This window comes from Lynx rufus, unplaced genomic scaffold (genome assembly GCF_022079265.1).
Source record: "Lynx rufus isolate CCGP_SWC_20201006 ecotype Redwood Valley unplaced genomic scaffold, mLynRuf1.p SCAF_18, whole genome shotgun sequence".
NCBI lineage: Eukaryota > Metazoa > Chordata > Mammalia > Carnivora > Felidae > Lynx > Lynx rufus.
The window spans coordinates 1840109-1860718 of record NW_025814832.1 but is presented as its reverse complement, the minus strand read 5'-3'; the positions used below and the strand labels follow the sequence as shown (position 1 = coordinate 1860718).

At 54.7% G+C, this 20610-nt stretch overlaps 2 protein-coding genes across 2 annotated transcripts; both read left to right on the top strand.

Moving 5' to 3' along the window:
• Positions 1 to 2870: 2870 nt before the first annotated feature.
• Positions 2871 to 15501, top strand: DPH1 (diphthamide biosynthesis 1). Its single transcript, XM_047080809.1, has 15 exons — positions 2871 to 2931; positions 5033 to 5185; positions 5309 to 5372; positions 7029 to 7150; positions 7569 to 7726; positions 7855 to 7976; positions 9613 to 9681; positions 10085 to 10241; positions 10374 to 10474; positions 10979 to 11057; positions 11336 to 11476; positions 11648 to 11760; positions 12476 to 12571; positions 13334 to 13440; positions 13665 to 15501. The coding sequence occupies exons 1-12, from the start codon at positions 2871 to 2873 to the stop codon at positions 11741 to 11743; spliced, it is 1323 nt and encodes a 440-aa protein (XP_046936765.1). The 3' UTR covers positions 11744 to 11760; positions 12476 to 12571; positions 13334 to 13440; positions 13665 to 15501.
• On the top strand, positions 11811 to 13307 carry OVCA2 (OVCA2 serine hydrolase domain containing). The gene is made up of 2 exons (XM_047080810.1): positions 11811 to 12131; positions 12476 to 13307. The coding sequence occupies exons 1-2, from the start codon at positions 11930 to 11932 to the stop codon at positions 12973 to 12975; spliced, it is 702 nt and encodes a 233-aa protein (XP_046936766.1). The 5' UTR covers positions 11811 to 11929; the 3' UTR covers positions 12976 to 13307.
• Positions 15502 to 20610: the final 5109 nt, after the last annotated feature.

Sequence of the window (20610 nt, the reverse complement as noted above, 5' to 3'; positions counted from 1 at the left end):
TTGGAAGAAAAGCAGGATATAGTACAGAGTTGATATGAGGGGGTCAGGGAGTGCTGCTTTGAGCAGGTGATGTCTAAGAGAGCTAACTGAAGTGAGAATGAGTTGTGATTCCATGGAGAAAAACTTGGTATGATAGGAAGGTTCAAAAGAAGGCCAGTATCATTCATTCTCACACATGCATTCAATGGCACCCAGGCTCTGTATTTGAGCTAACTACATAGATATGGACTTCCAGAAGCTTATGCCATAGTTTAGGAAGAAAGACCCACAAGCCATCTTAGAATATGACGAGGAGACATCAAGTGTGGGAGGGGGCTCTGCTAGCTTTGCAAGGGGGTGAAGGACCATCAAGGAAATCTTCACCAAAGAGATGCCATTTAGGTTGGGTCTTGAGGGCGGAGAAGGAAAAAGGACATTCCAGGCAGAAGAGAATGTGCAAATGCTTGGTAGTGGAAAAAGTAACTTTGTTCTGAAGATTAAGAAGATTGGTCCATCATGGGGGTGCCTGGGTGGCTCAGTCCGTTAAGCGTCTGACTCTTGGCTTCAGCTCAGGTCATGATCTCACAGTTCATGAGTTCGAGCCCCATGTTGGGCTCCACACGGACAGTGTGGAACCTGCTTGGGAGTCTCTCTCCCTCTCTTTTGGCCCCTCCTCTGCTCACATGTACTCTCTCTTGCTCTCTCTCGCTCTCAAAATAAACTTTAAAAAAATATAAAAAGATTGGTCCATCTTGGGATGAACTGAAGGTGAGGCATTCTCTTAGCTTTGACCAGCTGCAGGGCTGGACTGACCTCACACCCTGCCTGAGCCCTGCCAGGCAGACATTAAAGCTGAACTTAAGGCACTGGGCACTGCAGAGGCTCTCCATGAGTTAACTGAGGCTCAGGGAGTCTGAACAACTTGCTCAATGTCACAGAGCAGATCAGTGCCAAAGTGTAGGCCTGAATCAGGGTATGCTAATCCTCCTTCCAACTCCATGAGCTGCCTCCCCATAACCCCCTTGCCCCACAAACTCTAGCATCTTAGGCAAAGTTGGCTGGGGCTGGGCGTGAGTGTGAGAAGCAGAGTTATTTCAGGCCTCAGGAGGGCTGGATGCTGCTTTGGAGTCCAGCCAGGGGGTGGGGGTGACTGTAGGCGGGTGTTGTGGTGTAACGTGGGGGTGCACTGTGCCTGCCTTCTTGTCAGGCAGTAATTACTCAGACTGCTGAGTAACTCAGGCAGGGAGACCCCCCACAAACAGATGGAGGTGTTCTCAGCCCAAGTTGAATGGCAGCCCTCAATGTCCTTCACTGCAGTATCTTGGGGGACATGTTAGTTCTTCTAGACATCACCTGGTTTCCTAATGGGTGCAAGTACAGCTCATTCAGCCCAGAGGCTGTAGGGCAATGTTATGAGGATGGGGGCCTTCCATCATCAACAGGCCCCACCTCTGCCTAGGGAAAGACCCTAAGGGGTGGTGTGCTTGCTAGGGAGAAGCCACTATTCTGCTAGAGTCAATCCCCACCCGCCCCCTTGCCAAACTCACAGCTGCAGCCAGAACTAAAGCTGCCCGTTGGCTGGGCCTTCGTGTCCTGAAGGGGGAAGGGCTGGACTCAGGGGATCCCTGGAATTGAGATCTTGCACCCTGGGGGTCCAAAGAACCAGGGACATTCCGGGCTGGACTCTTATCAAGGCAAGAGGGGTGTTCCTGAGACCGATGTTGGCCACAGTTCAGTCCAAAGTTGTAACTGTCCTAAGAGCATCGGTCAGTGGCCTGAGGGGCAGAGCATTGACCCTTTCTGGCCCTCCCCTTGGCTGCTCACTCTCAGCCAGCCCATATATCCCTCTTCTCTGGGCAGCCTCCCAGGCAGGGCCTGTCCCTGGCTGCTTGTTTTTCACTTCTCCATGCACTTTAATTAGGAGTTTCCAAGCAAGGAGGGCCTCCAGGGGAGCCCGAGGCCACAGAGCTACCTTAAAGGGCCAGCAGTGCTCACATCACCACCACCAAAAGAGGAAGATGGTGCCAGAGGGCTGGATGGGCAAACAGCCCTGGGGGACCTTTGCTCTCTAGGGCAGACCTTGTTGAGGGCCAGTCCTGCAGGTACTCTGCTCTTCCAAACGTCAAGGCTGCCTCACTGGCCACTCTGCCTTCTCTTTGGGATCACAGGAGCCCATGCCCAAGCCAGAGAAAGACTATCTAGGCTTGTGGGGCAGCCTAGGCAGAGCAATGTTGGCCAGAATCCAAACAGTTTAGGCTGTTCAAATCCTTGGACTGTCTCCCTGCCCCAGGAAAGCACCCTCAGATTTGGGGTCTTCCCAAATTGGTAGTTTTTCATATGGGAACCTTCCACACTTGGTTCTAAAGGTAAGAGCCCTCTGGTGCTCCTGAAATCAGCACCAGGACTCAATTTGGAGCTGGGCTGAGTGGAGCTGAGTTCTGTCTTGTTTGGGCAGTGGGGTCCTCTGAGTTAGAGAATGTGGCCTACCTACATGGCCTCCACTGCTTACCAGGAGGGGATACTGGGAGAGGAGCAGAAGGGAGACTTGGGGGGGGGGGTGTCCCCATTCACAAGACAGACTGTAGAATTCGGGCAAGGAGTTGGCAAATAGAGGAGCACTGGCCTGGGAATGCCAGGTCGGGCGGGCCGGGAGCTGAGCGGAGAAGCCTGGGCAGCCAGGAGAGCGCAACTGCTGTGTTCTGAGGGCTCGGGAGAGCCCCGTCCTTCCGGGCTAAGAGGGACTTGCGATAGCCCCGCCCCTATCATCTCCTTCCTGGTCCCCGCCCAGCAAATTCCCGCCCCTCGCTAGCGATCGGCGGTTGATCGCAATGTCTGAGCTCTCCGCGTTCTTCTAGCGCTGCCTTTTTGATCTCCACGTGGGCAGGCCAGTGATGGCGGCGCTGGTGGAGTCGGTGGCTGCAGAGCCCGGCGGCCGAAGCGGCCCTGGCAGAGGTAAGTACTACCATTCTGCGGCCGCAAGACCTCACATCGCAGGTTAGGGCCCTCAAGTTAGGGACAGAACCAGCCCCCTCTAACAGCGGCGGCCTTTCTCCACCGGACCCCGAGGGCCCCGCGGTCACTGGGTACCGCGGCTTTCGCTGGAGCCCAGAGGGACCGGTCTTCCTTTTTGCAGTCTTCGGGCTCGATCGGGAGCAGCCCTTCCTAGGAGCCTGTAGTCCTCACGCCGGAAACGCTGCCCTCCTGCTTTGGCGGGCAGACAGGCTCAGGAGGACTCACGGATAAGGCGGACCCGACCGGGAGGAAAAGAACTGGAGCGTTGCAGCGGCCATTCTACAAGTGGGCCCTCAGGCAGTGCTTTCAGGAGAGAAGCGGGTTTCATTCACCAGGCACTTACTGAGGGCCCACTGAATGCCAGGCCTCTACTGGATGGAGGGACTAGACGACAGTCCTGCCCTCCAGGACCTCTGTCTACCGCAGAATGCTGATGTAAACAGAAGATTACAGGCACGTGATAAAGGAGGAGGAGCCTACTGGTCCTGGGGACTAATTGAGCTACTACGGCCAGCAGCTCCCACACCCCCAAGACCACAAGGGACTTGGCCCTGTCAGAGGAGCTTTTGTGAGGGGCCCAGGGTTCTGAGCTGGTTGTTCGAAGGCCTTCGAAACAACTGAACAAAAACGATGGCAGGGGTAACATTCACCTCTGGTCTCAGGATCCCAGCCTGCCATGCTAATTCTCCACTGCACCATCATCACTACCACCATCCATCCACAGGCAGAGGGTGAAGGGTCATGTCTAGGAGCAACCCTCCCATAGTAGTCAAGGGCCCTAGCAGAAGTTCTGGCACAAACTACAGGTTCAGTAAATATTCATTCAATACATTTCTTGCCTTCCTTGTCACATTCCCAAACTATCTGGTTCCTAGAGATATAATAGGGGTTGAGCTAAACTGAACTGTGGAGAGTAGGATGCAAATTAAGGGCTGCAGTTTTGCTATGGGCTACACTGTTTTCTTTAATCAAAGGGTTGTAATTTGCATACCTGCATTTGCTCCCACTAGACTACCAGCCCCTAAAGGGCTAAATCACTTCTCTGTCTTTACCTGTTTGCCCCCAGTCCTAATAAGAGTGTGTTCTTTCCATCTTTCCAGGGGTGGAACTATGGGACTAGGGAACTTGTTAAGTCAGTTAAATGTTTGTTGTTTGTTTCCCTTTTTTAAAAAATTTAATCTAATTTAATTATTATTATTATTAACTTTATTTCATTTTTTTTAGAGAGTGCAAAGAGGGGCAGAGGGAGAGAGAGAATCCTAAGCAGGCCCCATGCTCATCGCTGAGCCAGATGTGGGGCTCGATCCCACAATCCTGGGATTATGACCTGAACCAAAATCAAGAATCAGATACTCAACTGATTGAGCCCCCCAGGCGCCCCATTTATTTCTCTTTTAAATGAGGAGAGGGAAGAGTGTAGGAATTCATCCGTGTAGACCTAGTCAGTGGGACATGAGTAAAGAGAGCAGTCTTTTGGGGCGCCTTGGGATTCTGCTGGCTTGTGAGCTCTCTCTCAAAATAAATAAACTTAAAAAAATAAAAGAGGGCAGTCTTTTAAAATAGTACTTGTAGTACTTGTAACAGTTGGCTTATACATCTCATATTTAGGACCTCAGAACTTCAAGGTGTTCTCAGGGACTGGGGGAAGAGAGACATTTTCCCAGGGTGCTAGGGTGGCTAGGCTTTCCCTCAGAGTTGTTCTTTATCAAGGAGCAGTTGTGTGGACTTTTTTCTGTTTGTCCTCAGTACAGTCTCCTGGTATCATTTCTGTTCTCCAGAGGTAAGGTATGCACTATGCCCCATTCATGGGCTTAAGTCTCTGATTTCCAGTAATCTCTCAACCTGGAAACTAATTATGCAGCTGTCTTCCTTGCTTAATGGATTCTCTTTCCAGCTTCAGAATGAATTCAGTGGGGAAGAAGGCTGGGCCAAGCCCCTTGGCATCTGGGATCTGGGCTTGAAACTTGGGTGGTGTTAACAGCTTAGCTGGGTCTGGCTCTGTTTTAGGCCAGGAGCCAACTCAGGCCTTGCGTTGTCCTAGGTCGAGCCCCTCGGGGACGCTTGGCCAATCAGATCCCCCCTGAGATCCTGAACAACCCCCACCTGCAGGCAGCCATTCAAGTCTTGCCTTCCAACTATAACTTTGAGATTCCCAAGACCATCTGGAGGATTCAACAGGCTCAGGCCAAGAAGGGTGAGCCCTCAAGCTTTGAGATGGGGTAGGGGTGGTGAGGTTGCCTGGCTCAGTCAGGGGTAGTAGCCCCATCCCAGCATTTTTCCAGCCCTCGGCTCTCATGTCTCTGCTCTTGTCTTTCAGTGGCCTTGCAAATGCCTGAAGGCCTTCTCCTTTTTGCCTGCACCATTGTGGATATCTTGGAAAGGTGAGGCCTGGGGCACTGGAGAAGAAGCTGAGCCAAGGTTTTCCCGATGCCTGTTACAGCTCTGCCTGTTGACATTTTTTTCCTTCTGGACCTTGACCTTACCCTATCCCCTCCCATAACCATACACACACAAAGGGAAAAAGCCAAAACTAAACTCCCAGCCTGCTGAGATCCCAGCCTGTCCTGCTTGGTTTTGTCCATATAACTCTCTTTCCCTAAAATATTTAGGGGGGAGGAATGAGTCAATTCCAGTATCTTCAAAGCTGAGTCCAGAGCAGGTGGTGGGGTCTGAAGAGGAGCCTAAGAATCCTTGGTGCTGACCCGGAATGAGCTCAGTTGTCAGCATCAGGTCTAGCCAGGGTGAACTTTTTCTCTGGCACACTTGGGGGAGTAGGGCAAAGAGGGGCTTGGTGCGGGAGAAATGTCTAGGAGATGGTATTCAGTTCCTCTTCCCTCTAAGTTTCTTCATTACAATGAGACATCCTTGGGGGTCGGGGGTGGGGAGTGTTCAGCCATCTGGAACCAGCACTGGAACAGGGAGGGGGAATGGAGAAAGGGGAGGTCATCTCGTGATGGGAACCTCCCACTTCCCTGCTGCTGCCCTCCCCCACCCTGCTTCTCATCCTGCTGCCACAGACTCACTTCCCAGCTCCCACCCTCTTGCCCCTTGGGGATGCTCTCTGGGGCTCAGGCCAATTTGCATACATTTTAATCTATAAAAAATTAAGTGCTCTGGCTGACTCAGATGCCTGGGCTGCATTTTAAGGAGTTGAATAATCTGCTTCTGTGCACAGACTGATTTGGGGAAGGGGGAGGAGGGGCGGATGCTGACTGACAGTAGCTCAGCTTTCCCCACCACACCCCCAGGAGAGGAATGGGGAGACTCTGGTCACCAAGCCAGGCCCCACGCCCCAGGGGTGGGTCTCTCAGGGAAGAACTGGTCCTCCAGTTGCATTACCATGGTGAATTTGGGGAGTGTGGGGTCTTCCCCACCCACCCCTGTCCCCTAGTGATTCAGGCCTGGCAGCAGATCTTATGGCAATGTGTTGGCCAGAGCCCACTCTTTCTGACGCACGAGGTATGTGGGTGGTGCCATGTGCTGTGGGGGAGCTGTTCATGGGTCCCCCCATCCTGGGCACAGAGGGCCCTAACTAAGGGTGGGGATCCCAGCCTGTAGCAGGGGGTCTGGGTGACAGGGAAGCTGTGTGTACCCATACGTGCCTGCCCACGCACACCACAGTGTCAAGGCCTGGGAGTGGGTGCCTTTGCATGTGTATACGCACTCATTGCTCTGGGTGGGACGATCGGGGCATCAGAGGTCTGTATTTGACCCCGTGTATGCCCAGCTGAGGGGTGGGGGTCCTTCTGCAATCTGAGCTTGGACAGAGGAACTGGGTGCTACAGAGACCATCCTCATAGAGCTACACAGTTCCAGGAGCTGCTGCCAGGACTGGGGGATGTGGCAGCTGGGCTCCTCCTACTCTTTGTTGGCAGAAGTGGCAGCTGCCAGCCCAAGTGATTGTGGGGGGTAGGGAGAGAGGAGCTGGGCCCTGAGATACCCCACAGGGGTAGGTCTCTCTCCCACCTCACCCTTGTGTCACCATCTCATTGTTCCCCTGGCTCCACTCCCCCCACCCCACCCCGTCCCCCCCACAGGTTCACAGAGGCCGAAGCGATGGTGATGGGTGATGTGACGTATGGGGCCTGCTGTGTGGATGACTTTACTGCAAGAGCCCTGGGAGCTGACTTCCTGGTGCACTATGGCCACAGCTGCCTGGGTACGGTGGGCCGGGATCTTGGCAGGGAGGCAGAGGGGCAGAACTGCATGCTAATCACCCATCACAGTGCCTTCTTGTCTTGCTTGCAGGCAGGAGGTCCCTCCCAGTTTCTGGGATGGCCTTGGCCTTCCTGCTCTGCAGGTGGATCTTTCCTTTGGATTTGGTTGCCTTGGAAACAGTGTTGCTGTCCCAGATGTGGGTGTTTGAAAGGCTGTTGGTGGTAGAGCAGGCTGGGCCCCTGGCCGAGTGGCAGAGAAGGAGCTTCTGAGGGACCTGTGACCGCCACCCCCCTCACACCCCCTCCTTTTATCCCTAGGCTGAAGCCACTGGTCCTGGCTGCACAGAGGCTTTGGCCCTGGCAGGCCCTCTGCCCCTCTGGCTTTCCAAAATAGTCTCCTGATCTCTACCCTCCTCCCAGTTCCCATGGACACCTCGGTCCAAGACTTCCGGGTGCTGTACGTCTTTGTGGACATCCGGATAGATACTACCCACCTCCTGGATTCTATCCGCCTCACCTTCCCCCCAGCCAGTTCCCTTGCCTTGGTCAGCACCATTCAGTTTGTGTCAACCTTGCAGGTAAGTGGACAGATAGCACCATCCTCCAGACTATTCCTGGGGTCCCATGTGAGGTGCTCCAGGCTGGTCATCTGGCTCTGGCTCTCTCCCCTCACCCACTTGCTTCCCTTCTGTCATTATCCCTACAGGCAGCTGCCCAGGAGCTGAAAGCTGAGTATCGTGTGAGTGTCCCACAGTGCAAGCCCCTATCTCCTGGGGAGATTCTGGGCTGTACGTCCTCCCACCTGCCCAAAGAGGTGGAGGCTGTTGTGTAAGTGAAAAATGGGGGGCCAGTTATAGAGACATAAGAAGTGTACCCTAGAAGGGAGCCTGATACTCATCATATAGGAAAAAAACAAAGCTCCTTAACTGTTTGCTCAAGGTCACCATGTAAAATGGGGACCACATAGGGTTTCAGGTTTCCTGTCTCCCTCTCAGGTGCTCTGTCCATCTAGGAGGCTAGGCCCAGAGTGGGCAGGAGTCAGGGGGCCTCACAGCAGGAGCTGAAGGTGGGCTAGAAGTGGTGGGAATATAATTGGAGAAGATAGATGGGCACGCCCAGGCTGCAGCCCCATTAATTTAGCATCCGGACAGCTAACAAGCAGGAGCAGCATGTCTCCTGCCGCCTAATTATTTTAGGTAATGGAAATGCTTAATGTTGTGTGAATGCAGCCAGCCTCAGAGCCGACAGCTCCCCCGGCTGGGACTGGGGAGGGGAGCCCCATTCCTGGCTAATGGAATGAAACAGGGAGGGGCACTCCCCTGACTCAGCCCCACCTCTGGGGCTGCAGATGCTGGCCCCACAGGCCTTGCTGCTCCCACACAGAACACCCCTGCCCCTAGACAGGCCCACATCAGGGCCTTCCCCAGCCCAGACCTTGCAGCCCTACTCCCCAGGGGCATTTCCCCTGTGCCTGTGCCCGCATAATTCTGAGCTCATAGACACCTACCCTTGGGGGCTTCAAGGTGTGTGTTGGAGGGAGGGACACTCTTGAGTGTTGGCCATTCATCACAATTCAGTGTGCTCTCCAAGAAAGAAGGAGCTGCCGTGGCAGATTGTCCTTTGTCTCTGGCTTCTCCTTGGCCCAGGAAGCTACTTTTAAGGACAGTATCTCCCAGGGCATGCTTGAATACATCCTGGTGGTTAAACCTAGAATCAAGTCCAAATAGACTGCTTAATAGCTGTGTGACTTTGGGCAAGTTTCTTAACATCCCTGAACATCCGTTGTATCCCTTGTAAAATGGAGAGAGACACTATAGGTAGCTTGGAGGATTATTTGATAAGACTGAGTGAAGTCCTACATGTCAAGTGCTTAGCCCAGGCCTGGTGCGCAGAAGGCACAAATCCAATACGGTAGTTGTTACAACTCAGTAACTGGACCTGAGAGCCAGTTTGGGCGGAGAGACCCAATGTCTACCCTGAAACCACGTTTACAGCATCATTGATACCCTGAACACTACTTGCCAGGTTTGTGTTGAGCTAGGTGAGGGAGAACCTGTCCTACCACCTCCAAGTTAGGATCTCTGGACCCCTGACTGGCCTTCCCATGGTCCTGGCTGCCCCTCTACCCTTCCTCCAGAAGGTTGAGCAGTGGGGAGCAGTTCTTCAATTCTGCATTACATAACTAGAGGGGCCTTACACTCCTCTGATTCAAACTCCTTATTTTGCATGTGAGGAAACCAAGGCCTCACAGGAGGTGAAATAAATGCCAGTTCTCTCTCTCTCTCTCTCTCTCTCTCTCTCTCTGTCTGTCTCTCTCTCTCTCTCTCTCTCTCACACACACACACACACACACACACACACACACACACACACCAGCACAGCTGGCCAAGAACTCAGTCTGGACCTCCAAGCCAATGCCTTCCTTTCCACTCCACGCTTACCATCCCCTTTCTACCCATTGCAGATATCTTGGAGATGGCCGCTTCCATCTGGAGTCTGTCATGATTGCTAACCCTAGTGTCCCCGCTTACCGGTATGGGCTGAGCTGGGATGACCCACTAGGGAGGGGGTGGGACTCCCTGCCACTGAGGTCCTCGATTGGCCAAAACTTCCTCATTCTCTGGTACTTCACAGCCAGCAGCCCTAAGGATCTAAGGTCCTTGGGTTCTGAATCTGGGGGTCAGACCCAGGCTGCTGCTCCACAGTACCCACCCATCCCCTGGTATTTACAATGAGATCGTAAACCCCTCTCCCACCTTTGCCTGTTCCAGCTATGGGACTGATCTTTCCAATGACCGTCTCTGCTCTTGCCTCTGTTCCTAATTACCTGCATGGAGCCTGAAGGTTCAGCAGACCAAGGGGCTGGGTCGGGGAGCTATGTGTACAACATACACTGTGAATGGCTGTCACTGTGACCCTGATAACTTCTTTTCCAGATATGACCCATACAGCAAAGTCTTATCCAGAGAGCACTATGACCACCAGCGCATGCAGGCCAACCGCCAAGAAGCCATAACCACAGCCCGCTCAGCTAAATCCTGGGGCCTTATCCTGGGCACTTTGGGCCGCCAGGGCAGCCCTAAGATTCTGGAGGTCAGCGGGTTTGGGATGGCCTCTAGAGGAGGGGACTGACTAGAAACCCAACTGGGAAAATCAGTAGGCTAACAAATTTAGACTTGGCTGCTTGATTATGGTGACCTGAGCTTGGCCTCCCTCTTCCAACAGCACCTGGAATCTCGGCTCCAAGCCTTGGGACTTCCATTCATGAGGCTGCTGCTCTCTGAGATCTTCCCCAGCAAGCTTAGCCTGTTTCCTGAGGTGGATGTGTAAGTTTCTTCCCCTTATCTCTCTAGCTATGACTCTGGCTAAGAAAGCTTAGATCTGAGTCCTGCCCAGCACACATTGAAGACTGGAGTGAATGGGAATTGCTTCCATGAAATTTTAATGTTTACAGAGCACTCATTCAGCAGGGGCTACCCTTGGCTATGGGTCACCCCACTCTAGCGTGGGGGCTCACAGGTAGCTGCAATTATAACGTGCGAGATGAGTTTGAGGAGTGGTTGGCACCTGCAGAATTTGATTCTGGGGATATTATCACAGATGAGCTGCCCAGCCCCTGCCCTCAGAAAGCTCATAGTCACTGGAGGAAACAGGAGAAAACAAGCAATGCTGTAGTGTTATTCTAAACAGCATTAGGTGACAATCTTTACTTTAGAATGAATAGTAAGCATTCATTGGGTGTGCTGGGGACACAGTCATGTTTTTCATCATGCTGCCCAGGAGAAGGGGAGCACCCCCCTCCTTGGGTTTGACCTGACTTCCCTTTCCAGGTGGGTGCAGGTGGCATGTCCACGCCTTTCCATTGACTGGGGCACAGCCTTCCCCAAGCCGCTGCTGACACCCTATGAGGTAACACCAAGTTGTGAAAATCCCTGAGGTAGAGTGGGCTTTGTACTGGTTCTGTCAAGGGAGGGATCTGGAGTGGGGTGGGTGAACAGCACTTAGTTACAGCTGAGTCACTTCCTAGCTGCGTGGCTTTGGGCAAGTCCTTTAACCCCTCTGAGCCTCACATTTCCTTTCTGTGGCATGGGGATAATAGGACCTTCATAGGCCCTCGTGAAGACTGAATTAAGAAATCCTGCCCAGAAAAAGTCAGCAAATGTTATTGTCCTGTTGTCCCCCACTAGGCAGTGGTCGCCCTGAGGGACATTTCCTGGCAGCAACCCTACCCCATGGACTTCTACGCCGGCAGTTCCTTGGGGCCGTGGACAGTGAACCACGGACGGAACCGCTCCCCCCAGGCCCTGGGCCGGCCGTCGCTGACGAAGGTAGGCAGGGACTGCAAACAAGGAGGACAGACCAAAGGCGCGGCCTCGCACTGGCCGCCTCCCTAGCGACGCGAGCCGAGGCCGCCGCCGTGCGGCCGCTGCGGAGAATGCACGGGAGCAGGGTGGAGGACGTCGCAGAATTGAGACCCTGACCAAAGTCTGGGACCTCAGATGCAAATGCAGGAGGAGCCCACGCGCCCTACTCCAGCAGCGGCCTGCAACGATTGCAGCTGCAGAGAAGAAAAGGGAGCTCCGCTCCTTCCGTAGACCCTCCTTGGTCTCAGGTATCCACCCCTCCTCCGGCCACACCTTTCCCCTCCGGGTTGTTCTGGGAACGCCCGCTCGCTCTATGGCCCGCCTTCGGGGTGGTGCCAGCATTTGGTCCCGCCCCTTGCATATTCGACTTCCGCTCGGGAAAGTCTGCTTCCGGCCCCTGGCGCCTTGCCCGGCAAGATGGCGGCGCGGCGGCCGCTGCGGGTGTTGGGGCTGGCAGGCTTCCGACAGAGCGAGCGGGCCTTCCGCGAGAAGACGGGAGCCCTGAGGAAGGCGCTGCGGGGCCGCGCCGAGCTCGTGTGCCTCAGCGGCCCGCACCTGGTCGCGAATGCCGCGGGCCCTGAGAGCGTCGGGCCAGCCTCCGGCGAGACGGCCCTGCCCGGTGAGACGGCCCTGCCCAAGAAAAGCACGGAGTCTTTTATCTAGCGTCATCTCCACGACACCCTTTGGCATACCCCCACGCTGTATCCTCGCCTCATTCCTTCCCTCTGCCCGTACCCTTCATTTCTTCCTTCCCAGCCTCACAGGCTTCCGCCTTGATGTGTCATCCCCCTTTCTCCGTGCCACTCTGTTCTCCACCTCATTTCCCCCAGACTTTCTCCCTTCCCCTCAGCCGCCTCCCTTTCCTTACTGTCACTCCCAAATCCTCCGTGCCTCTCTTTTTCATTTCTTCTCCCCTAGATACCCGCTTGCTCTAACCCCATCCTTTCCCCTATATCACTTTAGAGCCCTGCCTTCCGGAGGAGCAGCCTCGAGGCTGGTGGTTTTCAGAACAGGAAGCAGACGTTTTCAACGCCCTGAGCCATCCCACAGTGTGCAGAGGTCTGGAGGAAGCCTTGGGAACCGTGGCAGAGGCACTGAAGAAACTGGGGCCTTTTGATGGGCTCCTTGGTTTCAGCCAGGGGGCCGCGCTAGCAGCCCTTGTGTGCGCCCTTGGCCAAGCGGGAGATCCTCGCTTTCCCTTGCCAAGGTTTATCATCCTGGTGTCTGGTTTCTGTCCCCGGGGCCTTGGACTCAAAGAACCCATCCTGCAGGGCCCCTTGTCGCTGCCTTCCCTCCATGTTTTCGGGGACACTGACTGTGTCATCCCCCCTCAGGAAAGTATGCAACTGGCTAGCCGATTCACTGGAGCCATCAACCTCACCCACTCTGGTGGCCATTTCATTCCAGCAGCTGCAGCCCAGCGCCAGGTCTACCTCAAGTTCTTGGACCAGTTTGCAGAGTGAAAGATGAACAGGGGCTCTGCCCCTACATCCCCTACCCCCACATGACCTTGGGGCAGCCTCTGGACTCCAGCCTCCCTGTCTTTCCCCTGTTCTGGGAGCTCAAGTGCTGTAGTGTTCCTCACTATCACCAATTAAGAGACATATCAATTTTTTAGACTCAAATTATTATAAGCCCAGCTCTACACTCAAGAAAAAAGGGAGCAGGATACTCAAACATGACGTCTGATACTCAAACGTGAAAAAGGCCAGTGGACCCCTGGATGAGTGGAGGGTGGCATGGGAAAAGCAGGGGCTGGCAGTGTGACTGCCACATAATAAAGTGGTGATTTGGATTTTGAGCATCTTTTTCCTTATACAGAAAAACCCATTTTGAAACCGAAGTCTGGATTTCTGGCCTTCCATACAACCTCCAGGGAAGCACCAAACAGGGAAGTGTTTGCAGTTGTGAGTCTCCAGGACAAGCTTGTGAGTGCACACGTTTGGTAGAAGTCTTAAGTCCCAAGCTGAAGGGAAGGAGGCCTTGGTGGCTGAATTGGAAGAGTTTACATCTGAGAAGTTTTGGGAGGAGGTCCCCTGGCATGGTTCTGCCTGGGCTACAGAGTTAGGGTTCCTCCGTCCTGATCCCTGAGGGTTGTGTGCTAGTCTCCTGTCAGACTCTGGCATCTTGGGTTCTCTGCTTTCTCCTCCAGAACTGCTGTAGACCCTCTGAACTACCAGCTTGAAGGGTGGGATGATGCTCAACCTTGGGTAGAGGCCCAAGCCTGCACAGAAGAAACCCTATTACAGCCCTGACCTCATCTACAGAGTTTCTGGGGTTGATGCTACTCCACAAGGATCCAGCCAAGGCCTAAGGAGCCCCTCCAGTTTTTGAGTACAGTTAGTTGTTCCTAAGCTGTCACTAGGTCCACTTTTGCTATTTGCCCTACTTCTAGTGCCTCCACCTGTGGCCCACCCTGCACTGATTTCAGCCCTGCTTCTGCAGGTTCACCAGCCTGTTCCTTTTCTGAAAGATTACAGGAGGCCCTGGTCTAACCCTCATGCACGGTTGCCCCCAGGGAGGTTAGTAATTGAGTAGGAATTAGGATTAGGGGATACAGCACAAATACTCCAGCCTGCCCTGAGCCAATCAGACTAACATCCCTTAAATTGCCCCTAATCCTGAGTTCTTCACTACACATAGCACTTGTCTAAGAGGAAAAAGCTGGAGTTACCAACCCCCCTTCCCCCCAGTCACCACCAGACACCCAGCTTACTGGATTTAGGACCTTTACAGCAGAAACTGAGGATGGGAGGATAGTTCTCCCTTGCTACAGTCTGCCTCTGCCTTGCTCTTGGTGTTTAAAGGGATCCCTTTTTTGGCAAAAAAAAAAAAAAAAAAAAAAAGGAGACTCAGAAATGAACTGAATTGCTCCTACAGACCTGTTGGATTTGGCCCATTGGATTTTTAAAAATACTCAATTTTTGATACTTAAGGTTTTCAGAATTTCACCCACACAAATCAGATTCCTGGCTTCTCTGGAAATAAGCAGTTCAGAATGGAATACAATGGATCTGCAGTTCAGAGCTCACATGCCCCCATGGCAGTCGTGGGCTGCCCCCTTTAGCAACGTCCCGAAGTATGAAAATGATGACAATTGCTACCACAGCAGTTGCTACTTTGAATTATTTTGAGGACTAAGGGAGAGAGGGCAAGGTAATAGTGGGGAATGAATTTTTAGTCAGGGCTTAAAATTAGAAGGATGACGGTAGAGAACAGTATTAGGTGGGGCGGAAGTCTTCATGTTCGGTGTGAGGAGAATTCTCCTTCCCTCACCTCCTGCTTCAAGAACAGAAAATGTCCCCTGGTCCCAAACAAATGAGATACATCCTGTCCTGTCATGTCCTCCAGGAACAACGGAGTCTGTTAGGGGTTATTGCCCCCCACCACACACACATTCTGTGGACCACTTGTGTCAGAATCATGTCAAAACTTAGATTCCTGGGGCCAGCTCCTGACCTACTGAGTCAATCACTGGAACCCAGGAATCTGCATTTTGGCAAACTCTCTGGACACTACCATGCAACACAACTTTTGAAAACCACTGCCTTAGAATAAAAGCCTGGTAAATATGTGCTATTGGTGGTGGGGGGGAACCCACGTGATTGTCATGTACTCTACTAGGGAGGGAGAGAAAGCTCTCCAGGTAAGAATTATTCTAATAGTTTCAATTTATAACTAAGGGAAATGTCCAGAGGACAGAAAAAGGAATACCATTTATTGAGTGCTAACTGGCCAGATACTGTGATAAGCACAATCTTCTGAGTTGCCCAATTTAATCTCACAACTTCCTGAGGTGGATACTGTTACTAATTTTACAACTGAGTAAACAGGCACAGAAGCTAAGTAACTTACCCAATCTTGGATTCAGATCCAGAACTCACATTTCCTGACCTTTGCTAGTCATTGTTTTCTATCCTGCACCATAGAAGATGAGCAGAGGGCACCCACCACTCACTACTGTTGGGCTATATGTGGTCTGGGTCTCACCTTCCTACCATAAAATAGGTTGGGGGTGGGGTGCACTCAATGAGTTCTAAGATACTAAAAAACTGTACTATCAGTCGTCTGGTTTCTCCTCCCCTGACCATCTTCTCCAGATAGGTTAGAATTGCAATCAACTTGGTATTTTCAGAATATCCCTACCATTTCTCTTTTCTACCTCTCACTCCATCTTAGATACCTAAAGCTCTTGAGAGAGTCCCCGAGCAAAGAACCCCTCAACAGCCCCAGTCCCAGATCTGCTCAGAAAGGTGTGCTCCCCTCCCGTTATTCTGCCTAAGTGCCCAGTGTTGGGGTCTTGCCAGTGCCACCACACCCTCACAAAGACATAGCAGCCTAGTAGGATACTTTAGGTTGAAATTGCATTCTGCGGTTTCCAAAGGCTTTTACTCACGTGATCCTATTTGATCCTCACAAGTCTGCCAAGAAGGAAGGATCATTATCCCATGTTGCACAAGGCTCAGAAACAACACGGCCCCTTAAATAATAACCAGTTGGTGATGAAGCCAGGTTGGACCTCCTATTTCTCAGTGCACTACTCATATCTGCATACACTACAGTCTGCCCACAGATGTCCACTGGATTCCAGAATCAAGTACCTTTAATCTAAGACCAGGGTCCTCGAGTGGGAGGAAGGAAGCATGTGGGCATTGACTAGCTATGAGACCAGCACCAATTGTCTTAAAAGTAGTTTAGCAAAGGAGGGGGTATGGAGAAGTAACAAAAAATTGATTAATGAGCGGCAGGACTAGGTTGCACTAACCACGCCCCAGCACTGTCCCTAGGGAGGTCCAGCACCCAATACCCATCAGTCAACCCCTGCAGTGGGTGGTGATGGTGGTGGCAGATGACATAAGCATGGTTTTGAAGAAGTCGTTCCTCACACTTCCCCGGACCAATAGGACTTCGGCCCTTCTCACATTCGCTCCCCCACTTTAGGGCTAATTTGAGTCACTATCTCAAATTGGAATCCAGCACAGATTGAGGTGAGGCTGCTGATACATTCAGACAATGCTTTACTGACCGGGTTACCTTTACAAGCACACTGGCTTCCTGAGGCTTGGGAATCCTTATCATCCTACACGGAATAGAGGAAGAACGAGTGGGGAGAAGAGTGAGGCAAGGCTGTGACTCCATCAGGAAATGAGTTCAAGGATTAGTCTTGCTTTCTGCCTACCCAGCGAGGGGGACCTGGAAGAATGAAGTTGTGGCATATTTAGAAAAACTTTCCTCCGTCTATTCCATTCAGTCCCCAGGCCTTCAGGTCCCAGTAGTCTCCCTCCCACCGAGGAGATAAAAAGAACACAAATCTCAGAGCTACCCCTTCTCTCGCCATCCCCTGGCTGCAACCCTCTTGGCTAAGAAAACAGGATGGTCACTGAGGCGGACGGTCAGACATACGCCCCAGACCGTGCCTTCTCTGCCTTGGTAGATGCGCAAGCAGTCAGACCCTGCGGTAGCCCGCCCCGCCGAACCGCACCTCCCTCCGCCCAGGCAGATACATCCGATCTTGACTTGCCGCCCCCGCTTCCTCCTGCTCCTCCTGGTCTCCCCGCTCCGGGGCTGGCAGATCCCAGCGCGGTGCGGCGCGTGGGCGTGCTGCGGGGCGACCATGGCTGTAGACTGTTACCTCCGGTTCCCACAGTAACAATCGAAAGCCACGGTTGCCCTGGAGACGCGGGGGCGGGGCGCGCGCTGCTGACGGCACCGCGGCAGCTCCCGTTAGGCAGTCGTCAGGGCAGAGAATTTTGGGGAAGGGGGGAGCGGGGGTAGCGCGCGCGACGGGGACCTGGCTCGGGGGCTGTGCGATGTGCGTGTAAGCCGGCCGGCCCTCGCAGCCTCTGGTGACCAGGGACCTGACGGCAGGATCGTAGCGCCTGCGCTGGATCAGCACCGCGGACAGCGGCGGCGCGGGCAGCGCGCGCAGAACTGAGGGACCCTGGGGGACAGAGGGGCCGGGGGCGCGGCAGGTGGCCGGGTCCGCGGTCCTGGGGCGGGGCCAGGCGTCGGTGGCCGTGACTGGAGACTGTTACTGAGGGCGGCCCGGGCAGTAAGCAGTCTAGAGCCAAGGTGCCGGCGCGCTGCCCGGGCGGGGGTGCCTCCGTCGCCCTCAGCTGGGGGCGCTGCTGCTCTTCCTCCCCCGCGTCTCCCGCCTTTCTCGGCCCAGCGCTTGCAGACAGGCACGCGGCCCTTGACGTCAAAGCCCTGTGACGTCAAATATGTCCCTGCGGAGAGGCACTTCCGGCGGCGGGGGAGGGGTCAGTGGGGGTGGGGCGGGGCAGTCCGTCTGAGGCCCCGCCCCCGCCTGGTCCTGAGAGGACAGCTCCTCGCGCAGAGGCGGGAATTCGGGGGCGCTAAGGGACTAGCCCGACGGGATGGGACGGGGAGGGGGTGCCCGGCTGGATGCGGGGTGGGGGTCCCGAGAGAGCCGTGGCTGGGTCGGCGGGAAGGTGGGCGTCTGTCTTTTGCCGGCGGCCCGGCTCAGCCGGCCGGGGGCAGCAAGGCTGAGTCACCGCGCTGCGGGGAGGGGGAGGAGGGGGCGCCTCGCCTGGGGCGTCAGCACCTTCGCCCCACTTTCTTGGGAGGATGGCGCAGGAGCCCCAGGAAATGTCGCGGGGACTCTGGGGTCCGTCCTCTCTTCGATGCTCCTCCGAAGTGGCTGCGTCTTCATCCGGGCGCGGGCAGGTTGCTGCACGGGGTTCTGGGTACGCCTCCGGCCGGCTCCACCAGCTGCGTGGGGATCCTCGTCCCCCACCCTGCTCCCAACCCCACCCCGTAGGGGGCCTCCAACCTGCCGCCTGCCGGTCTCCTCATTGCCCTCCCGTCCGTGTCCGTACATCGGTCCATCGGTAGCCCGTCGGCCGGTCAGTCCCACTTACCTGTCGGGCCGCGTCGCGCCCGCTCCCGCTCGCCTCCTGCAGCCGGGCTGGCGCCGCCGCTTTTATAGGCGCGCGTAGTACTCGTGCGGCGGCTCATTCATGCGGCCGCGGCTCCTACACACTGACGCGCTGCAGACGTCAGCAGGGAATTTAGGAAACGGGAAGAGGGGCTATTTATAGTGGCAAGGCGGGGGGTTGGGGGGGGACCAAGGCGACGGGGAGCTGGGAGGGGGAGGAAGGCGCACGGAAGCAGGAACAGGGAGGGGGCGCCCGGGCCCCTGTGCCAGCCTACAAAGGGTTAACTTTCCGGAACTGCGGGCTGGGGGCCGGCTGGAGGATGGTGCAGGGAGGGCGCACGGTCCGTTACTCCTTTATTCACTCAGGGACACCTGGAGGTGCAATCCCACCTAGCGCCCTGCCTTCCGGGTAGCCCCCATTCCCACTCCTCAGTTCCTGAACCCGACGGCTCTGTGGCGTCGCAAGATGACCCTCGGCGGCGTTATACCCCGCATGGCCACTGCAGTGCCGTCACCTTGGGGCAGGAGGTACAGGAGAGGAAGCTACATCCGAGGAGGGGCTAAGGCAGCATGTAGAACTGTGGCGTCGGGGAGATGAGGGAAGAAGAGTGGAGGAGCCCAGGGCTTTCAGAAGCTTTTAGGAGGAGTCTGGGCCTAGAAAGGAAGGCCTATTGGGGGTGCGGGGGGGTTGTCCAGGTACCAGTCGGGAGCTGGAGATCCCACAAAAGTTGAGGAAAGTGGCTTGGACCCCCCAGAAATTGAGCAAGGGGTTCCTCCGTGGGGGATCTGTGGGAAAGGTGGCAGAAGGGGGTGAGTGGAAGAGGAAGCCTCAGCAAATGGAGGGGAGGAAGGCAGGTTGGAGGTGTCAGTTTCAGAGCCTGGCCCCGAGCAGACCCCATTTAGGACCCGTTTGTGGGCACTGGCAGAGCTCATATGAGGGTTATAATGAGTGAGGGAGACCAAGGGCTCAGCAGCTTGGAGGGCAGAGAGAGGTCTCCAGAGGGTGGAGGGGCAAGACCACTTCCCGGAGGAGTTAGAGTTTCTGGAGGTATGAGTTGACAGGAAGGGCCTATGCCATGTGGGGCAGAATTCCCCTGAACAAGAACAGGGAAATGTATGATCCTGGCTCCATCAGTTGAGGGAAGTTCTAAATGTTGGAGGGTGAATGTGTTCAGAGGGAGGAGATGGATTGGGGGCTGGGGGAGCAGTGCCAGGCTAGTAGGGTAGGTAAAAACTAGGGAGGGAGGGAAAGGTCAAAGACTGAAGAAGAGTGAAGGCCACAGGAAGACAGCAAAGCTAGTGGCAGGGCTGTAAGATCCTCCCATACAGATGTAAGGACAGCTTGAGGGTAGGGATGGAGCCCATGAGTTGACTTAGGGAGTGGGGATCCCTGGAGAGTGTTGAAGAAAATCAAAGACAGTGGGCACAATGGACACTGCACAAAAGAGACACTGGGCTGAGGGGCTCCTTTTGGGGCTAGGGTCTGGTCCCCTCAAGATTACAGGAGAGGTCCTGCACAATCTTTGGAATCTAGCCTCCTGGAATCCCCGCCCACCCCGCCCCCCCCCCCTTTTTTTTTTTGCCTCCAACCTTTGTCCCTGTGGTTCTCTTCTCCAGGACTGCCTTTCTACCTGGGGGGAGAACTCCTATTCATCCATCAAAGCCCATCTTTAAAGAGTGGTTTTCTGAGGAGCCTTTCTGCCTTTCTCCAGCACTCCATACACCTTTTTATTTTTCCCCCCACCTCAGTGCAGAACACATCCATCCCTCGGCCAACATGTTGGGGGCCATCTCCCCTAGAGGCGGCAGCTCCGGAACCTACCGTTTTCATTCTTGGAAGCTCACAGCAACCCTAGCGAGGGGACCGTGGGGAGATGGAGGAGAGGACTGGAATAAAATGAATCCAGAACACGGAGTAGAAACAGGGTGAGGGCAGAGTCAGAACGCAGCGGGAGTCTTTAGGACCGGCGGGGACCATGGCCCCGAGGCCGTGAAGATGGCAGCGAAGGAAAGAGAGCCTCTGGGGGGCGCCCGAGACCTTAGTGTCTGTCAGGGACCGCGAGTGGCCGCGCCAGCGGCCCCTCAGTGAGTGACTCAGCTACTACCTCTGGCGGGGGCGTGGGGGTGGAGGACCGCGCGAGGGGCGGCAAGCGCGGCACCCACCCGCCCAGCGGCCCTAGGCGGTTGCTAAGCTCTCCAA

Excerpts from the sequence above, each read along its gene's own strand:
- DPH1 (XM_047080809.1), top strand. The coding sequence starts at position 2,871 with ATGGCGGCGCTGGTGGAGTCGGTGGCTGCAGAGCCCGGCGGCCGAAGC. Across the intron at positions 9,682-10,084 it reads CCTAGTGTCCCCGCTTACCG|ATATGACCCATACAGCAAAG; the intron begins GTATGGGCTGAG and ends CTTCTTTTCCAG. Across the intron at positions 10,242-10,373 it reads GCAGCCCTAAGATTCTGGAG|CACCTGGAATCTCGGCTCCA; the intron begins GTCAGCGGGTTT and ends CTCTTCCAACAG.
- OVCA2 (XM_047080810.1), top strand. The coding sequence starts at position 11,930 with ATGGCGGCGCGGCGGCCGCTGCGGGTGTTGGGGCTGGCAGGCTTCCGA. Across the intron at positions 12,132-12,475 it reads CGGCGAGACGGCCCTGCCCG|AGCCCTGCCTTCCGGAGGAG; the intron begins GTGAGACGGCCC and ends ATATCACTTTAG.